General features: G+C 33.6%; 1 protein-coding gene across 20 annotated transcripts in view; it reads left to right on the forward strand.

Moving 5' to 3' along the window:
• RIMS1 (regulating synaptic membrane exocytosis 1) overlaps nucleotides 1-22,025 on the forward strand; it is a 488,852-nt gene that overhangs the window by 345,711 nt on the left and 121,116 nt on the right. For 8 of the 20 annotated variants that reach the window (XM_030315805.1, XM_030315819.1, XM_030315809.1 and 5 more), the window contains 2 exons: nucleotides 12,948-13,019; nucleotides 20,223-20,335. In XM_030315805.1, coding sequence (XP_030171665.1) covers nucleotides 12,948-13,019; nucleotides 20,223-20,335 — 185 coding nt within the window. Of the gene's footprint in view, nucleotides 1-3,845; nucleotides 3,930-12,947; nucleotides 13,020-18,888; nucleotides 19,072-20,222; nucleotides 20,336-22,025 lie in introns of all 20 variants that reach the window. The other 12 variants (XM_030315800.2, XM_030315814.1, XM_032593199.1 and 9 more) reach the window with 3 other exon arrangements.

Consider the following 22,025-nt stretch of genomic DNA (forward strand, 5'->3'; position numbering starts at 1 on the left):
TCAGGCCCAGGCCTCACATCTTAACAGCTGCTTTGTAGGTTTATGTCCTGTAGCATTTACCATTTGTAGGTAGCTTGATTTGGAAGGAGTCATCCAGAAAGGACTAAGTTACCTGTGCCTGGTCCTTTAACATAGTCACTGATCTTATAAGCCAGTCCTCCTTTCTTGGGGTAGCCTGAGGCGAAGGGTAGAAAGAGACCAGGAGCTTGCTTGAATAAATTTCCCTCTACATGGAAAACATGAGGAATAAGGGAAAGGAGGTACCTACCTAAAACTTAACAACTGTAATTTGAATTAAAATAAATAAACTGGAATTAAAATTAAAAAAAAAACAGTATAAGTATCTATATTAATTTTACTTTAAAACAATATTGGGAAAAATGAGGGGTTTTTTCTTTTTTTTTTCTTTTTATGTATTTTTGTTTCAAGTTTTTATTTATAAACTCCAGTTAGATAACATATAATGTAACATTAATTTCAGGAGTAGAATTAAGTGATTCATCATTTACATATAACACCCAGTGTTCATCAGAAGTGCCCTCCTTAATAGCCATCAGCCATTGTTTTAAAGATTTTCTTTTTAAGTAATCTCTACACCCAATGTGGGGCTCAAACACACAATCCTGAGAGGAAGAGTCACATGCTCTTCCGACTGAGCCCACCAGGTGTACCCCATCACACACATTTTAAAAGACTAAAATAAATAGTGGGATTAGAATATAAAAATAGTATATAATCAGTTGTCTCATTTGTTCAGATTTAGGTTCTAATATTACAGTAATTCACAGATTAAAAAAAATTTTTTTAATGTTTATTGTTGAGAGAGAGAGAGACAGAGAGTGAGTGGAGGAGGGGCAGAGAGAGAGGGAGACACAGAATCCAAAGCAGACTCCAGGCTCTGAGCTGTCAGCACAGAGCGCAGTGCAGAGCTTGAACTCATGAACTGCGAGATCATAACCTGAGCCTAAGTCAGACACCTAACCGACTGGGCCACCCAGGCACCCCAACTCACAGATATTTCTTTTGCTATTTATGGAGTGAATGGTTTACATTTCCATATAATTTCTCTTTCAGATAATTAAGCTGCTTTTCCATGTTCTGCCAAGAGAGATGCACCATTGAAGGATGTGTACATATGAAAGCATAAATATTAGTTGCACTTTTAAACACATGTGTGTTTGTTTTATAGTGTATTATTGCTGGGGAAAAAAGACATGATGAAAGAACCATTTATTTGCATATCGAGACCTGTCAATTCTAATGCCTTTATATCTTATCAGCAGGTCCCCTCACCACTGGTAATCTGTTACTTAAGGTTCTCACTATTTCTTACCTGTATTAACTTACTATCTACTTGGATATTTGCAAATATAAGCTACTTAGTCAGTGCAATGCATAGTTTATATAACTGTCAAAACTCAACCAAAAAACACTACAATTCCTTATGCAAGGAGCTCACAGCCTGTTAATTCCATGCCTTAACCATCAGAGTGACCTTTCTTCTACTGTGATCACAGTGAAAGGGATGAGCTCCAACAAATAGACATTCCTGAATTAATGAATTTAGGATACTGATGTTAAAGTGCAAATACTGTAACTAACCAGTGTAACTTATAGGCAAGCTAGTTTGGAAAGAGAAATCAAGAAAAAGAGCTTCATGATTAACAGCTGCACCATGCTACCTTCCAAGATGAAAATGGAAGTTGGACCCTGTGTTTTGGCAAAATAACAAGGGGATAAAGATTCAAATTTTGACCTTTTATTCTTTGTAATAGGAGAGAAAGAAGTTGCACACAATTTAAAAACATGTAAAATATCCTAGTATATCTGAAACTCACAAATATGGGTTCTGTTAAAACTTACCTAATATCTAGTCTTTGGACAAAAATTGAGCATAAGTTGGTCTTGCTCCCATATTAAATATATGGTGGGAAAGCAAATGGATTTTATTATATTGGTACCATATATCAGCATATTCAGAAGGACTTTGAATGTACAGATAATCCATGTATTATGCTAAATATTTTGTCAAGAATTACCTTTTCATAGCTTGCATTCACAATTGCTTGTTTCCAAATGTACACCTTTCTCCTTCATAGCTTTTCACTGCATGTTTCATAATTACAGCATTTTTCTTTACTTTTTTGTTTAAATAAACACAAGGACTGGAATTTTGCCTCAAGAAGCAAGGTTACTCATGATCCTGTCAAGTTAACATTACTTATCACTTTACAGAAAAACACATTAGCCATGTTTTTGTGTTTCCAAATCCTGTAAAACTTTCAGCACCTCAAGTTTTAACATGACTGAATCCAGCTTCATGTAGAAGACAGGGTGGTTGTGATTTCAATTATTTTAGAAATATTTTTTCGTTATTGTTCTTCAGAACAGAAGCCAGTAAAGTGAAATATATTTTAAAGCTTTTGGACTGGGTTGACCAATTATCTCAATAATCTAAAATTATTAAATAATTTCAAATTAATGCAAAGTATTTTTACTTTCACAAACATGTAACACATTTAAGAGTACACGTCACACAATTTTCTCTTCTGCCTAAATTCTGCTATTGAATACTTTATTGGCCTCACACCTTCCTCAAAGCCCTGCTTGAATCATGACAAGTTTATCTAAGGCTGATTGATGAAGCAGGCTTCCAAAGGGCTTTCAGAATCGAGTATCTGCTGGTCTCAGATATCCTGGTCACATGTTGACAGCCCTTTGCTGTTTTTGTCTAGATTATCAACTAAATCCAATAAGCCAAGTGAAAAGGCAAAAAATACAGATTAAAAAAAAAAACAAACAACAGGACCATTTACTTTGAATAATTATAAAATCTTATATCTAGATGAGTCCTTAAAGATCATTCAGTTATCCCTTGTTGAATAAAAGGAAGCCAATATTAACAGAAATTATCCTGTTTAAAATGCTCATATCTAATATGTAAAAATTTCCAAATCTGGCCTGCTCTGTCCCTTATTGTCTCTTTTCAGTTTTCAACTAGGTGTTTGTAATTTGTGGTTATACACAGACAGAATCTCAAAATAGTTAACAAAGAATAAACCAAGATTCCGACTTTCATTTAACTGTTATTCACAAAAAATATTATTGTAAATACAGAAATAAAAAAAACCACTGTTTAATCTATTGGGAGATACTTTTGCAAATAAAGATTTGCAGAAATTTTTTTACCAGTAATATTTCCCACTTTTATCCCTCAGTGTTTTTTACTCACAATTTTTAAATTTCAGTAATTAGTGCTACGGTTTCCCCCAAGAAAATTTGTTAAGATTTCACTGGTTAGCATTCCTATGAATTATTTCTTAATGTCCTTGTTTCCACACTGAAGAGCATTTTTCTTTCTTTCACCTAAACTGTGTTTCTCCTTTGTATTAAATTCACACACTTCATCTTTGCCACTTTATCCAGTAATTTCAACACCTGGTATCAACTAAGTATTGGTACCTTATTAAACCTATTTTATTCAAACATAAGCCAAATTCTTAAGGGTGCATCTTTTTCACTTAAAGTTATATATATGTATGTGTGCAGATATGTATACACACACAAGCACGGTTTAAAAGAAAACAATTACACATAATAGATTTCAAACATCTTCCCAAGTAAATTGTTTCTCTGTTCACTTATAGGGTAACAAGATTTATTTTCTTACAACATTATAATTTATCTTTCCAAGGCTTATCAAAATCAAGAGTAAATTGTGGAGCAAAGAAGCTACCCTTTGCCTTTTTGCGGTGCTTTTCCAGTCCTGTTGTTCCATATATTCTTTTATGTTAGAAGTTACTAAATGTCCTGTTTTTTTCCTGTCTTGTTCATTGGGCAAACAGGGGTAAATGGTCCCCCTCCCTAGATAGGAGACGACCTCCTAGCCCCAGGATTCAAATCCAGCATGCATCTCCGGAGAATGACAGGTACTAGCCAACTCCTCCTCACAGACAAGTGGCTTCAACAGGCTTCTAGGCCACCAAGTGAAGGATGACCAAGAAATGTGGGTTGTGATATGCTTCCTTTCAGGAGCCAGAACCACATATTTTGCATATCCACCTCTAATAACACACCTCAGAGTGTTTCCTGAAATGAGAGTGGCATGCAAATGCTATAGTTTAGACAAACTAAGCCAGATCCAGTGGAAGAGTTCTGTTTTAAATGGGCATTTGTTTCAGTGTTTTGATTTTCTAGAAACACACTTAAATAATTGTTTTTGTTTAAACATTCATGAATAAATAAAAATTTTCAGGTGCTTTAAAATTTATTAAAATCTGTGACAGACTTTTCTTTGTTATATCGGTTGGCGGTTTAATCTCAGTTGTCTTGTTTTTTTACTACATAAATTTGTTAGTAATAATTTTAGGTTTGGAGGTACATTAAAAACATCTGATTGAAAGTAGAATAATGGGTTCTTATAAATCGTATGAGTATTGTGTTTTTAAACCAAATACTGCCAAGGGTTAGAGCCAGTCTACAAGGTAGGTTTTTAAAAATAGCATCAGTGCTTTGAATCTACTTCATGCTGATATGTCAGAAATGCTTTGTTACCTTTCTCGGTGGTAGTTAACCCAGTTCTCCTGTTTTATGGTGTCTGTTATATATAGTCCTTACCTTTAAGTATCTTTTTCTGACTGGTCACAGAAGGTTATTGGATATTTAGGATATGTTTCTTCTAGTTTAAGTAGAAATTCAGTCAACACATTGGTAATATATATTAAATAGATAAGTATGTTTGGTAGCTCAGAAACAGAATAGCTAGTCATGCAAGCATATACAGGAGGTTCCTTTTGTTTATTTGTTTCCACTATGTGTGGTGATAGCAGAGTAATTGCAGTCTTACTTAAGAGTGATGTAATTTTTTTTTCAATATCTGTAAATAGTCGAAATGTTTTCAGGATTTCAAATGGAAAGAAAACTAAACCCTGTCACCCAGAAAAAATTAAGTCATCTTACAAATGTTGGAAAGGACCACAAACTAGTAGTTTATAAAGACTTTAAGAATATTTTATCATCTTTTAATCTTTAAGAAATTTACCTTTTAATATGACTTAAAGTATTTGAAATTTAAAACTAATTCCTTCTGCTACTTATCTGGTTTCTAGGATAGAATTTCTGAGAATAGACAAATTAGTAAAATATCCAATCTAAAAATTATTATAAATTTAAAGTAGTCTCAAAAAAGATACAAAATAATCATATAAATTAAATCAAAGGTTACATCCATTGCTACTCATTCATTGAACAGATATTTATTGTGCCCTGCTATGCACACTATTCTTATGGCTAGCGTCACAGCACGTATAAGAAAAGCAAAGTTCTGGCCATTCAAGCAACTTAGAATTTCCTTTTATAAAACACAATTCTGGAAAGCCTTTGAATTTATTCCAAACAAATGAATCAGTGGATTTCATCATATGTACTGACTGAGTATAGGACAATTAAATATAATGGTCTTTATAATATAAATGTAAGTTTATCAGGACATAGATTAAGCAAAATGGATATCCAAACAATAGTTTCAGTTCTTATATACATGAGATGAAAATTAGTTGAAAATTAGATGTCACTTAATGACATATGAATTAATTCTGTTATTTGATTTAATAGATTGTATATATAACTTTATGGGTAGTTTTAGGAATGGAAATGGTCATTTTAGGTAAGATTACTATGGAAACCTTTACTAATATGTAATTCTGAATACACATTTTTTTATTATGATGATTTGTAAATAAGATCCATGTTCAACCAACAGAAATACTTTTTAAATAGCTGGATACTATTACTTGTTACTATAGGGAACAGAAAGTTATTTACAATAAACTTTTATTAAAATATAGGAATATGTGCCCATAAAAATGATAGAGGAATAGCGAAATCAACAGATGCTAAATTCATAGGTAACCATGTCAGTCATTTGGCAAACTTAACTCTTGCATCTTACCTCTTATCAGATTTATTTATTTATTCAGAAGTTTCTACCAATTTCCAAATGAAGTTAATATAACATCAAATTTGGAGATGATGAATGCCCATAATGTTTTGGGCATCAGGTGACTTTTGCCCCAGGTCACTGGTAACTAAGAGAGTATTCTAAAATCAGTCACAGTTTATATAATCAGCCTTTGGACGTCCTGTATCAGGGTCCTACTTGATTATAGAAGTAGTACAAAAAATTTTGCTTAAGACAGTTCCCTAGTAAGTTGGAAAGCATTTAGCTGCCCCTTTATTTCTTACAGCATAAATGTACACATACATGCATGTATGCACATGCATGCACACACACAATTTTTAATGTATCCTTTCTCCACAATTTAATTTCAGTTTCAAACAGTCCTGATGTCATCTCAGGCTATATCATAGATTTATTTGTAATTAACATGGAAGTAGGTTTGTCTAGATCTGGAAAAATTTCCTAGAAGTTGTAGAATATTTAAAACAATGATAAAAAGAAAATACATAGATTTGGAACCCCAGGAATGGTTCTGACTGTAATATTGTAGGGAAAATTTCCTTGCAGTTTTATTACTAAAAATGTTCACATTTAAGAAATAATCACTCCAGTAACAAAATACCTCTTAGTAAATGGCATCATTTTAATATGTAAAAAGTAACTTTTATCAATCTGTGTATACATAATTCTGTTTATGAATCTTAATAAAATTTGCATCTATTTATGGCTTCAAACTAATCAAATTTTTTTTGCGTTACAAGTTAGAAACAAATGCGTTCTAACAAACCCCTGAAGCATCAAGGTTCTGAGTTTAGTGCTCACAGCTGAATCAGTCATTCTTAAATGTGAAAGACTAGTATAAATAATCATAATTATTACTGACTAATTCTACTTTAAACTATTCTTGGTATAAATGCTTTTTCAGGAAAATGCAGTATATCCTTTTGGTACATTTTGACATGTATTTTAACCCTTTATTAACTTGAAGTTACCAATTCCAATATGTGATTAAATATATTTTTGCATCATTATACATGGTATCTTTAAGGATTTTTTTTAAGGTGTGTGACTTAAATAAATACTAAAAATATTTGATGAAATGACCCTATTTTCCAGGACTTTAAATTATTGGAAAGAAGTAAATTATTGGAACAAGTAAAGCATCCCGCTGTGTTTAAGATTAATTCCTAAGTTGCTAAAGTTCTTTTTCTTTTGCAAATAATCTTATTTGTATAGTTTCCCACACCTGCCACTTAGTAGCAGCTACTTGCCTATTGGAATCTTTGACCAAAAGCGTCACATGGTTTCTTTTGATTCAAACTGAATGAATCTTCTCTCTTCATTAAGAGAATCTTCTGGAATGAAGAGATCATCTGTTTTTTTTTTTACTTCCGAAATTCAGGGCAGTTACCACAGTGATACAGAGTTAATGTAGAACCATTCATAAATTCAGTACATTACTTACCATTTTTATTTGTTTCATAACATCTTTTGTTATCTGTGCTTTTCAAAGATGTTCTTTATTTGAATGAGTGAAATATACTCATTCACCAAAGTACTTAAGTCTGTTTAATGGCTATAGTCATATATATAACTATCAATACTTAAAAAATGTACATGCATCTTAACTGCATGCAGCTGTCTTCACTGTGTGTGAATATTTCTTATTTAAGTAGATTCTATTCACATACAATACTTTCTTCCTAAACTTATGAAGACACAAGATGAGTCACATCTTGAGTCACAGGATGGATTTGCATTCCACATTAAGCCATGTAGATCGTTGGCCAGCAAATATGCAGATATTTACTCATGATATCCGTGTTAATTCTAATTAAATTAAAACATTATGTGGTAGATTTTTGTTACATTTTCTCCCAAACAGAACATACTGTATTTTCATTTTATTATAAAATACCTTTAATAGTATTACTTTTTTTTATTAACATTAACTTTAGACTTAATAGAATTGTAATATCTTGAGAAAAGCTGTATTTACCAATGTCTTTGGGAAATTGCTCTAATTGAGTTTAGTTACTGAGGAGGAAAGGAAAATAGCACAGAAATAGATTTTAACCATTACCTCTCTTCATTAGTACATTTTATGAATCTTCACATTTAAATTAATAGAATAATAAAGATGGAACTTCAAGAAATTAGATTAATTAGGAACATTGGATATAGAACATTGGATATGGAACATTGGATCCTTTTCAGATCGTTATTCTTGCTCTAGTAATAAAATAATTGTTGTCATACCTTACATTTGAATTTAGTTTGATAACTTTTAAAGAATTCCACTTGTGCCCTGTGAACTAAGAATTATAGGATCAAAACCATACAAGTATTAAGTTTTGAAGTGAAGAGAAAGCTCAATAGTTCTGATTCTTGCATGTGTAAACCATAGAAACATTCTTTGTGAACAGTAAAATAATGATAAAAACTTTTAATAGAACAAAACTTGTTAAAACCCAATATAATTAAGACGTCATAGAAGCACTGTAACTTTTTTGTTCACTTCTCTCCAGGGGTCCCTCCAGTAAACATTAAATCATGCAAGCCACTGGATGGCAGATGGGCAGAGAACCTAAGGACATGAGCTCATGATGGTGTCCTCACCAACTTACTAAAGCCCCTGTTATCTTGGATTAGTCACTTAAACCTTAGGGGACTCTGTTTCCTCATCTGTAAATTTAGGTAGTTGTAGGTGGACTAGCTGAATTCTAGTGTCCCTTGAAGACTACACTTGTGTCTATGCTGCCTTGTTGTATCATTGTAAGCATATATTGGGCCAATAATAATGACTGACAGTTCATTATGCATAAGGCAGTAACCAAATGGCATTTTTTATGGTATTTTGTATTTTACTGAAGCCCAGAAAACATGAAAAGTTTTATTTCTAAATTTATTTGATTTTATATAAAATGAATTTTGTAACCCTAATTACTTTTTTAGACTCTCAAGTTACAGAGTAAAACTCAAATTATTACTTTTTTAACCATTCACTCAATACCTATGAGCAGCTACTATGTGCTAGGTGTTGACGTTACAGTGATAACTCAGATGGATACCGTTCCTGATTGTAAGGAACTTAGAAAGAGTAATGTAAGGTAGAATGTGGTTCATTTCACTATGATCCATTTATGATTATATGATCAGTAGTTTCAGTAGTATAATACGTAACTGTACATGAATTGTTCTTATCTTTCCCATTTCACATGTCGCAAGATTCTATTCTAAGAAAAGCTGTGTTTAAAATATGCAATGTATTCATAGTTGTAACTTGGGATTTGGAGTGGAAAAGACATTCGAATTTTCTACTTTCTTCTCTATTCTTCCTTTATACTGAATTATTACAATTAATGTGTATGTTATTTTAACTCAATTTGAAGATCCTTTTAAGTGGTTAAAAGAATGATAAAAACCTGTCCTTTGTAGAAATCTTAGGATGAATCTTCAATAAAAGCAAGTTTCTATAGCATTTAGAGAGAGAGAAAAAAGGTCATTCTTGACAAGTGAGTTAAAAATATAAAAAATTAGATGTATGAACCTCTGCATAAATTTTTGTCACCCAGTTATGGAACAGTGACTCTGAGTTTGGCACTATTATAGATAAATAAAATTCTTCACCTTCATGAAACAAATATATGTAACTATCAGTTTAAATAAAATACTTTTATAGCACTTACCACTAGCTAGTTCTAAGTAATGCTAAAACTACTACAAATCCTTGTTTTATGTAATGTTGCAAACAAAGACTATAATGAAAATAGTAATGTTGAAATATTTAGAGTTAGCAAACTTGCGATGTGGTAGTATTATTTCCACTTCACAGGTAAGAACAAAAAACTGAGGCACAAATTGGTTAAGTAACTTGACTAAAATCACCCAGCTAGACAGAAACAGACAGTTTAACCCAGACAGTACGAGTCCAGTGTCCATGCTTTTAACTACTGTGTTCCAGAGTCATTTATGTTACAGACGCAATGTGATCACTGCTTTTGAGATTGTGGAGTCTCATTTGACCTCGTGTTTTCACATTTAATGACTTTGTGCGTTAGAGAAAATTATTTAATCTCTCTAAGCCTCAATCTTTTTATTTTTAAAAGGGATAAAAGAGTAGTACCTACCTCACTAGATTGGTGAGATCAGATGAGTTAATTCCGGTAAAGCAGTCATGCCAGCATACAGCAAACTCTTAGTAAATGTTAGACGTCATTGGTATCATCATCATTGTTGTCATCACCACCATCATTTTGGATTGCTGTGATAATCAATCTAGTATACAGATATATTATAGGGATCAGAAGAGGAAGAAGACTTGAAAGTTTACAGAAGTAAAATCTCAGTGGGGTCCAGAAAGATTAATAGAAATTAGTAGGGATAGAAACAAAAGCAGACAAGTTCTAAAACATGCTATAACTCTTTTGTTGTGCAGGGGTAAAATGTTTGTACAAAAGTCTACCAGATTCTACACGTCCCTCACCACCACCCCCCTCATGGCCAAACTTGGCCATCTGACTCTTCCCTCTCCAACAATTTTCTTTCTGGTCTCCTTACTTTGCTTGGACATACCAGGCACAAACTTGCCTTAGGGCCCCTGTACTTGCTGTTTCATTTTCCTGGGATACATTTTCCTTAGATACATAACAGGTCTAACTCCCTCCTGATCTTAGGTTACCGATTCAAGGACTCCTTCCCTGATCACCTTACTTAAAATGGCCATCTGCATCTGCCCCCAAGCCCCTCCCTCACACACATTTCTGATCCTCCTTGCCCCAGTGGACTTTTGTTGTTGTTAGCATTTATCACCTTCTCATGTGATATCAGCCCACCATGTAATTCATTTGTGGGCTTTTTGTTGCTGTTGCTTATTGCTTGTCTCCTACAGATAACATGTCAATTACTTGAAGGCAGAAATCTTCTGTGTATATGTGTGTGTTCACAGGCATGTGTTCACAGACAACTGGCAGTGTCTGGCATATACACATGTCCAGCAAATATTTGTTGAATGAATAAATGAGTGAAGGAATGAAAACCTTTATGGCAATGAGTTTCATGAATTGTCCTAAAACTCTGTACTCTCATTCTGCTTTCTGCTGAATATGAGAAAAGGAACATTTGTCCCTGAGCATTCTTAGAACAATGCATAAATTTCCCATAATGGTATATTTCTTTTTATTTTGAGCTCAGGTATCTACTGAGCCTGCAGTAGCTCCTGCTATATATATGCCTCCCTTCCCTTTGCCTTAGGAACAAGCTCTCCTTCGCAACAACCATCTCACATTGATTTTGGGCACATGCCACATACTTCTCTAGTCTTCTACACACTACTATCAACCTCTCCTGATCACAGGATCAACAAAGTAAATAAGAATATCGGACATATGCCTTTCACATCAGAGATCATCTCTTAGTGCTTTCCTAGGCCTGTACCCTATTGCGTGCTTTCTTCCCTTCTGGAGCAAGAGTGTACCCCAAGGGCATAATCAGAATCTACTTCCTCCCTTCTCTTTGCTGGACAGTATATGACAGAACAGGTTAAGGGCCAGACATACTTACATTCTGATCCTAGCTCTACTACTTACTGGCTGAGTAGCGTTGTCCTGAGTCTATTTCCTCACCTTTGAAATGAAGATGACACTTTCTGAAAGGAATGTCATGAGGGTTAAATAAGTCAGTGCCTCCCTCAGTGCCTGGCATAGAGCTGTCCTTCAATATATCCTCTTTTCCAAATAGTAAAGGAAAGTGGTAAGTGAGAAATGGTTCCCCCCTCTGCTTAAACCCTTTCTTCATCTCTCAGAAGTGAGATGTCACAGTAACAGAAGGCTGAAGAACACACAGCCGAAACCCTGAATTGGAAGGACAACACAGTGAACCCAGTTTTTGGCAATAGAGAAAGAGATGGGGAGAGATGAACAGCCCCAGAAGTCTATACACACCATGAAGGTGGACTTTTTACTTTGACGTGTGTTTCTAGTGGGCTTCAGAGCAGGGCTTGACATATAGGATACACTCCGATTATCTGGCATTAATAAGTAATGACAGTTTTCTCTTTGTTGTTGGAAGAAATAGGAAAGAAAATAAGCATAAGTTTAAAGACTCAACTATTGTGATAAAAATACATAATTATCAAGATTAAAGTGCAAATTACTTTTTATGGTTTCTCTGGAATTTTTTTAAATAAGTTTCTTGACCACAATATTTTATATTTATTTCAAATATATAGTAGGCTAGACACATTTTAGGTCAAATAGGCATACGTAAACTGCTGCTTAGGGAGGTACGCTCTCTATAAACGTTTCTTTGGGAAAACGCATTTCAAGTTGTAAATGTTCAGTGTACATATATTTACTTCTGGAACATAAAGTAAATTGGGAACTTTATTAGTTTGGTTTGTGATATGTGATTAGCTTTTTAAGATGCTGTGTGGTCACAAAAGCATAGTTATCACTTTGGAAATAATTTTAATATTTGATTTAAAGTGATGTGAAGCATATTTCACTATAGTATTTTTCTTCAGTTCATATTTTGCAAGAGAAGAATAACAAAAAAAATCTTTGTAGCACCGTGTTTCAACTTGTAAAATAGAGGGCACGTCATCCCTTTGTGGTCTTTCAGCACCTAAACCATTGCTGTCATCACATCTGTCATCACTACATTTCCCCACTGGGTTTATTTACTCATTAGGAGAGGCAAAGTTGCTCAGCAAGGGCCCATACTAAGTCCTTACTGCAAACAACCCTGTCTGGACTAATGGAGCTTCTTGTGTCTCCTGTTGGGCAACTTGTGTCTTCCACCCAGCACCAACTCTGATTTTTATTTTTATTTTTATTATCATTTGTTTTTATTTTAAAAAGCATTGACTGACAAAACCATTTAAAGAAGATAATTGTCATTTTCATGCCTGTTGCTTTTATCATTGTATGATATTATTGTAGCTCTATTCATCATATATTTTGTATTTCTTTAACATTTCATTCCACAGGCACTCCAGAAAGTCTGAAAGATCTAGCATCCAAAAACAGACTAGGAAAGGCACTGCCTCTGATGCAGAAAGGTAGGCTTGGTGTTGTGCTGTGTGGCCATCTTCTGTTTCAGCTGATATATTCAAGGGTGCCTTCTCTCTCATTTTACATGATCGGTTCTTAAGCACAGATTGTGGTGTTTAAAGACATTCATTTAAATAAACTTCGCCTATTGGAATGGCCTCAAAAAACAAGAGAAGGGTAATTTGAAGGTGGCCCTTAAATCTTAGGGTTTAAGAAAAATCTCATATATTTCTCATAGTGATCATGTTGATTACTAAGGAGGACTAAATCTGTACTCATTCCTACTTACATATTAGGACATCAATATTTTGTTTCTGAGATTATTTAAATGTTAGCAATGAACGTAACACTTAGGATACGTGAATATTTTGAGTGCTATTTATCTGAATGATGTTTAAAAAATCTTTTTTCTGTGAATAGGTCTAAGTTATACTTGTATATAAAAGATACTTGCTGAGTTAATGTAAAAGTTAAAGGAATTACTGACCTTTCTTTGCAATTTATCCAATTTTACAGATTTTTTTGCTATTTTTAGGTGTAAGATATTAACACATTATTTTACATAGCTGTTAAAAAACACCAAATGTCCCATTAACATATTATTCATTCATCTAAAAATTATCGAGAACATACAGGGGGACACAGATGTAAATGAAAGAATGTATTAAAGTGTCGTAGCTATTACTACAGAGGTATGCATAAGATACAGTGGGAACACGGGAAAATGTGGAGTGGGAACAGGAAATATCTCATAAAAGGTATTGCTTGAGTGAAATCTAGATACATAAAAGTAGATGTGAAGAGAATAGTCCATGAGAAAGGAAAAAAAAATGGGAGAAACACTGAGGCTTAAAATTTCCTCTTGATTTTGGGGGATCCGTATACATTTTGAGAGGGAGAATTCTTTCAGGAACTGGGAGAGAGTGATGAAAATAAAACTGGAGAAATCCCTAGATGTTTTGTTGCACATGCCCTTGTGTGCTATTTAACAGAGTCTCAACTTCTGTTTTATTCATCCATCAACCATTGATAGGCTCAGAGACAGATGATTGGTTTTGAGTTCCAGAATTATAGAACATTATAACAACATTTTGTAAGGTGGATTGAAAGATCCAAGGGCAAATGCGAGACACCAGCTAAGCTGTCATAATAGGCTTGATTGAGATAGACTCTGTACAATTTAGTTATTCATTGAAAGGATATGTGCCCAACTATGTGCTAAGTTCAAGAATAAAATAGTGAACAGCAAAAGAGGAAAGCTTCCCAGGAGATATTACCTCTGAGTTGAGATTGTAAGTGTGAATAGGTATTAGTTACATCAAAGAATGTGAATAAAGGGAGTATGGGATTTTTTCCTAGTTAATATCTATGGAAATACTGACTATTTAGGGAATCTAATTCACAATGGAACAAGGATTTAGAGAATTCAGAAAAGTGTTGAGTAGAAATTCAATTTTACAAAGGAGCTAGGCTTTGAGAAAGGAAAGAAGTACAAAGCTCTAGCACTTCAGATAGATAGGTAGACAGACTGCAATGAAACAGTACTGATTATGTTTCTATTTACATATTATTTAATGTCATCTCAGTTAACTGCAGTTTCTTAACTAGCATAAGTGACATAAATTCCTTAGGCAAATTTTTAATCTTTAACTGTCATTCACTGACCCCTGCCTCACAGACAGACATAATTTCAATTATTTTTGACATGATTGAAATTTTTCCTCAAAGTCTTATTTTTATTCTGTTCAGGCTTTTTTAAATTCACTTAACAGTTACTAGTTGAGTGACTACTGTGTGCAGTTCTGTAGTAGGATATATCAATGAGCAAGTCTTTGACAATAGGATACTGTTTTACAAAATGCTAGATGATTCTAGAATCAACTGATGGTATTTAACTACAAATGAGTAATATTTGAGCATTTTCTTCTACAACACTGAAAATACCTGTAAATAAATACAAATCCTCCTTCCTTCCAAAAAGAATAGCAAGAATGTGATTGATTTCCCCAGTCTCAAATGTTTGCTGCTTAAGGATCATATTCATATTACTCTTGCTTTATTTACTTTGCTAGTAGGTTTTAATGTAGAAAACTCAAACCTTTTAAGTGTGCATATTTGTTTTATTATAATTAAAGCTCTCCATTGATTTTTATTAGAGTATATATCATATATCTCAAGTGAGCAGAATAATTAGTTACAAAAGAAGAATTGCCTGGATTTTCTAGGTTTGTGTCAGCTCTCAGTTCTTTAGAAGATGCCTTGAGTTGACATCTAACCTCAGGTGAATTGAGGTCACAGTATGAATGCCTTGGGCATTGATTCTTGGCCTTTGGGAAGCTAACAGCATACGCAAAGGATTCATACCACACAGCCACACCTTGGCTCCTGGCAAAATTTGCTATTTAATGGTCATCAGTTTTGAAGGCCCTTTTTGGCCTTAACAAATTTGGCCTTATGAGTAATAGTCTTATAAGAAAATAGTTTGAAAGATGGTGACCAGTTATAGACAGAATATAAATAGAACTGATGTATGACTTTTGTGCCTAGCCATTGAAAGCAGTGCTTCAGATTCTCTTGGGAAGTTCCTTAGTAAGATAAAAGTCTGACTCTTAACTCTCATATGAATTCAGCTATATGACCTGCTAGCACCATTTCTCATTTCTACCCTAGTGACTTTTCTTCTTGTAGAACCTATACTCTGCAACCTACCTGGGGGATATTTTGTCAGGACTAGTATTTAGAATTGGTTGTACATACAATGTTGTACTGGGGCTATTGGAAAGGGACTGTATAGGCCTGTAATGGCCATTACAAGAGGAACCATTTTGAACTGTTGACCTTAAATACCATGTGCATGTCCATCCCGTAACAAGTCATTAAAAAAAAAAAACAGAATTATATTATTAAGCTGCAATGAAGAAATTTACTGCAAGACCATTTGCAACAATAGAAATGTCTGACTGACAACCTCAGGTTTTGGTGAGAAATGTGTTTTACTTAAGTTCAAGTCAAAACCCTAGTCTTAGGTGAAGAGAGTAGGCACAGATTGTACTAAGTGGTAAATATTTAGATATGCATTTGGAGATGGTGAACTAGCTTGAGACATACTTAGGTTTGAATTAGAGTTTTTTTCTAGAAGACTTATTTTTTGCCTAAAAATTATGAGTTATTTATAGATTTATATAGCAGAGTAGGTATTCATTAAATGCCATTTCACATTTTGTTCCTGTAAACTCTCAGGAGACAATTCTGTTAAACCTTGTCAAACAAGTTGATATTTGGATATATATTTATGTTTTGTTTTGTAAGATTAACAATATATCCAAGGATTTGCCATTTCTCATAATGTGATATAACAAACCTATCTCAATAGGCAGCAAAGGGAGCAAGTATTGGCACTCAGTGGATCTGTGTGGATCCTGTCTTTACCACATGTTAGCTCTTTATCTTTTTACAAGGCACTCTATGATCCTCAGTTTTTCTGTCTATAAAATAGGAATAATGACACTTCTCAGAACTGTTATGAGAGTATCAAAAGAAGAATATACATGTGTATATATGTGTGCATGCATGCACACATACACATACATGCAGTGCCTGGCATGTATAGATGGCTATATATTGATGCTCAGTAAAGAAAAGTTGTTACTGTCATTTTCCTTATCCCTCATGCACTCCCTGTTGCATTCTCTAATATGGTTGTTCCTCATTTCTTCCATTCATGCATCCCTACGTTCTTAGCACATCCCATTTCATTGAAATATCAAGGCTCAATAGCCTGGGTTTTGTCAGCATTTCACTCCTGTACCTCAGAATCTCTTGATTAATTCTCCTTTCCTTTCATCTAAAATGAATTATACTTGGTTCCATTATCTCTCATTTCCAAACCTTGCTCTTCTCTCAAGTTCTGCATTTTCATTTACTCTCCTCAGTTTCCTTTCCTACAATTCAGACTTTCTGGCACTTACCTCTCTCTTCGTCAGGCAAAGTGGTTTTTGACACTGCCCCTTTGGTCTACACTTTCATACTTGTTACAGTTTGGCTGGCAGCAGGGACTGCTTTGTCACTGAGGGACTTTTAGTTCATGTCAAAGAAAAAACAGATCTTGTGCGAAATGATGAACCGTAAACACTACAAGCTGTGCTCAGACACTGCAAGCTCATGACTTTGGAGATGGGAACACTAAGTCATGTAGTCTCGATCGGTATAATACTGACCTAGAAAGCCATTTATCTGCTCCAAAATTGCTTTTTATATCTTTGCCATTTAGTTTGGTGCCATATAAGAGCCACCTAAAGTTTTCACATTTCAAGTCACGTTTAAGTAGTTCTTTTAATGCTTACGAATTGCATTAAGGAATGAAGCAAGATTTTAGTGAAATTGAAATGAAATTTCTCAATACTAGGGTGAAAACTGTGTTACTCGATTTTCAGGCTACACTAAGAAGGTGTGAGCAAAGATTGCTTGAAGTTTATTCTCATGACCATGGTTTTTAAAGAGTAATAGATAAAAACTCATTCTTTACCAATAGAAAGGATTTGATCATGTAATCCTTTCCATATAAAGTAATTCTATAGAGCTAAGTTAATGTGAAAGTCTATTTAGAATAAATGAACAATCTTAGTATGTATAGTTCTTTTTTCTTTTAATTTGGAAATTGAGACAACAGTCCAGGTTTTAGGATTTGCAGTAGGGTCTGATGAAGCATCTATCTATAGGTCAAGAAGATAAAAATGCACATTATTTACAGATCTAAGTTGTACCTTATCGTCCCCTAGAATCTGACATTTTCCCATTTTTTTGTTCTAAAATAGGGGAGATAAGCCTGTAGTAAAGTAATTACAGCTGTGAAAATCATTTTATCTAAAAGAAAAATTGTCAATCTGAATACAACTTGAATAAAACAATAATATATTTCCAGTGATCAGTATGTATTTTTTACTCTCATACTTCAAATCACTTGATAAGAGAATTTTACAGCATTGTTCTAGAAATGATGAGGTATTATTTCTTTGCTTCTGTCACTGTAAAAAATAATACAGATTGGGTATATAAACATGCATTTATTTAAAATACAAACTGCAAATGATTTAAAAAGGCAAAAGCATGTATATATTTTAAACAAGATATACATCAGTTTTTAATTCTTAATCCTTAATTCATAAATTAATTTCATAATAATTTTGAACCCTATATTAAGATAACTGCCAATATATGGACAAATATCTTTTCAGACTTATTTTTAATTTTAGAAGACATGTTATTATCCATACATCAGCCATTTGTATTTAGTCAGTTCAATAATGAAACTTTCTCCTTACTGTATCATTTTAATTTGTTGGTCTGCTTAAGTTAACCTCAGAAGACATCTTCCTTTTGCAGCCTTCTTGGAATAGACTTCCTATTGCAGAGTAAACTTATGAACATTGTAAATACAGAGTCTTACAGTGTGCTATTTCTTCTTGAAGGCATATGCTTAAAGTATTCCTATATTCATGACTCTAATTGTATTTATTCATTCAGTCAAGTTATCTTTATTGAGCTCTTGCTTGCTGTACAGCTGTATTCTAGGTACTAGAGATAGAGCTCAATAAAAAACAAGAGACAGGAGTCTCTGCCCTTGTACAACTTAACAAGAGGTTTGTTACATTGGAGGATTCTGGATTAGCCCTCTAAAAACCACATGGCATGCACAGTTGCAGTAACTTGTCAGTTTCGTTTTAATTCCGTTTCAGTGATTGCATGATGATGGGTTTCTTCTGGTTTTTAAAGTCGCTGCCTTGTAAGAGTAACCAGGTTTTCCTTGGACAAATGTGTTGGTATCAAACTTAATGTGAACCTGCTGACTGAAGATCTTTTTTGGCCCTAATGTTTTAGGGTTCTCCCACCATGCCTTTCTAGAAGGGGATACGCAGCCCTAAGAGCGACTGATCAGCCAGTCCTTAGGGGAAAACATCCCGCTCGCTCAAGGTCGAGTGAGCACTCTAGTGTCAGAACACTGTGTTCTACCCACCACCTTGCCCCTGGAGGGTCGGCGCCACCTTCTCCGCTTCTGACAAGGTCGCTATTCAGTGTCCAGCCCAGCATTCATGTTCTGCCTCCGGGTGTTGGTGTGGTGTTGTACCTTCCTGAGCACTTGATGCTTTCACTCATTATGACACCATAATTTTTTAATCCTTTCTTTGTGGCACTTAAACCTCTCCCACATCCTCTATTACTTGCATCTATCTTCACTGTGCTGGTAGTAGTCTATAGCTCCTGCCAATTAGCTATCATTGAAAATTAAATTTGACTGTGTTATGTCCTTCCATCTGTTTGTGGCATATTCATATATATATATATATATTTTTTAATTATGTGAAATTCTTTATGAGAAATTACCTGGAGAATTAAATGTGTATTTTCTTTAAAAAGTATAAGAGAAATTAAAAAAAAATTTTTTTGTATGTGTTCAATAAAATCTTCACTTGATCTTAGCCAAAAGGCCGAGAAGCGATGTGTTCAGTAAAATCTTAAGAGTATTTTAAAGTTCTTTAGTTTAAAAAAATTTTTGAATGCCAGCAGATGGAGGTCAGCTTACTCATGTGCAGTAGTAATGTATCTGCACACTTCTCAAATTTATATTTGTAATTTTGACCATTCCACCAGTATATTTTATAACATGTACTTAAGGTTATTTTTTTTAATATCTGTCAAGATTTTTCCTATTTAAAAATAAATAACAAGTGAATGGTAATTTATAAAAGTCTACAGCTTAGAACTATTCTTATCACTTACAAATAATTCTAGATATAAACATTCATTAACTTAATTGTAGCAATTTAGGCAACAGCCTTTCTTAACTAATTTATCCACAATGATAGAGTTCAGAGGCTGTAAATCAATATATTTGGTTCAGCACCACCAAAAATGGATAACTTAATGGAAAGCCACAATTTCATAGAAAGTTAATTCATAGAAGGGAGTCTAATTGTACTCAATTCAGAAATTCATTATGCAGAACTGTGTGTGACAGACATTATCCCCTGTCTCTTTTAGTCACTTTTTATAATATTTCTTTTACACATACCATCAAAAACATTTGATTTTGTTTCCAAAAGCTGAGTTAGGAGGTTTATGTCTATTTTAATAGTAATAGATGAAGGGAAGGTATTTGTCAGGCCCTCTTGGAATTTCACCATTTCATTCCCCCCTTTGTTCTTTGCCCACAGAATGCACAGACAAGCAAGTCCGACCCATCCTCCTCCTGCAGACACATCCTTCAGCAATCGGAGGGGCCGGCAGCTACCACAGGTGCCAGTGAGAAGCGGCAGTATAGAACAAGGTATCCAATAAAGAGAGATCATTGTCCAAAAACCTTGGATTTGAGAACCACCTCTTTTTATACTCCTTTTATTAAATGAATAGTACTTTGATTTATGTAGTTTGCAGAATCCTAAGATTTTGTTTCTTGAAATTTTATTCCCAGAACCTAACGGTAGTGGTTCATGGAATATACTGTGACATTGCTGAGTGAGTGAATGAATGAATTTTAGATTGCCAGTTAAGAGAGTGAAATCAGCCCTAGAAACACCTTTTTTCACAGAAATAAAGAAACAAAACACAATTTTTAAAATCTTAGTAAAATATGGTATTTTATGTGTGTGAGAGGGCTTATTTAAGCTTTTTAAAAAATATTTTTTAAACAAACACTTGATCATATTGAAGTATTTACTAGTATTTTTTAATTTTAACTCATTTGCAATATTCTGTGTTTTTTATACAACTTTTATGAAGAATGACTTAGAGAACACATTTTAGTGTTTTGTGTTTTTTTTTAACAGTTCATGTTACTTACAGATTCTCTTATTTTAAGCATATACACATTGTGTTTATTTTCCTAGAAAGAGAGAGAATGGGAAAGAGAAATAGAAAAAGAGAGAAGGAAAAAGTTTTGACAGTGGAAATAAATTCCCTAAAGTATTTGGGCTAGATTATATAAATTCTAGGTTAAAATAGTCACTGTGTTTTTTCATGTGACCCAAGATCTATCCTAATTCCTCCATAGGTGAAATGATTTATCAGTATATGTTATCACATAACCAGAGTGGGATCTGTTAAGTAATTTAGTGAAATAATTTTTATTTTGGGGTTGTAATATAAATACAATGGACTCACATTTAAAACATGTATTCAAAATCTTCATCCCCATAAAATGACTAAAAGGGTAACATTTTGAATATTTTTTCAAAGGTGTTGGTTGTTGCTGATATAACTTGTATTTCATTCTGTATTGAGGGAGCTGTGTATGTGTTTTACTTAATTGAAGTACTTTACTGAATGTATCACAGAAATGTATCACACAAGTATCACAGAAATGATCTAAGAAGATAAGTATATTGTTTCAAGGACTGTTATGGCAGAATTTATAAATAGACTACTTGGTTATAGAAAGATTAGTGTAGATTTTAAGAAGTATTAACTTACTGATAGAGGAATGCTACTATGGTAAACTCAGGATGTGTATTATTTTTAAAGATTATACATCTCACTGATATATCATGCTTCAATATTCAGGATTATTATAAGAGTATTCATTTAGTTACTAAGATCTATATGCTGCTATGTGAAAATCTGACTTTCTTTTCTAAAATAGCAATTAATTCATTGGAATTCTCAATTCACGTGTTTAACAAACTTTCTTTTCTCTTTTGGGAACATTTTGAGAAGATAATTCATAATGTTTTTATGACTCAAATTAACAACAGCCCAGATGAAAGAAACTGCTTTAAATAAAATTTGGTGTTTATATAAATTATCCATTCATGAACTCCTGTTGCACAACTAAAAGAACTACAAATTCTAGAATTTTTCTACAAACTCAGTGTTATTAGCCATAATTTGCCAAAGATCGATATCCAAAAAGTCATGTGTTCCTAAAATTCTTTGCATTTCCTCCAGTTGCTAAAACACTCTATAAGCTCAAAAGCATATAAGGGTACTGCATATAACGCATACAGTGAGGTTGTAGCTAT

The sequence above is a fragment of the Lynx canadensis genome, chromosome B2, assembly GCF_007474595.2.
Source record: "Lynx canadensis isolate LIC74 chromosome B2, mLynCan4.pri.v2, whole genome shotgun sequence".
NCBI classification, from domain to species: Eukaryota; Metazoa; Chordata; class Mammalia; order Carnivora; family Felidae; genus Lynx; species Lynx canadensis.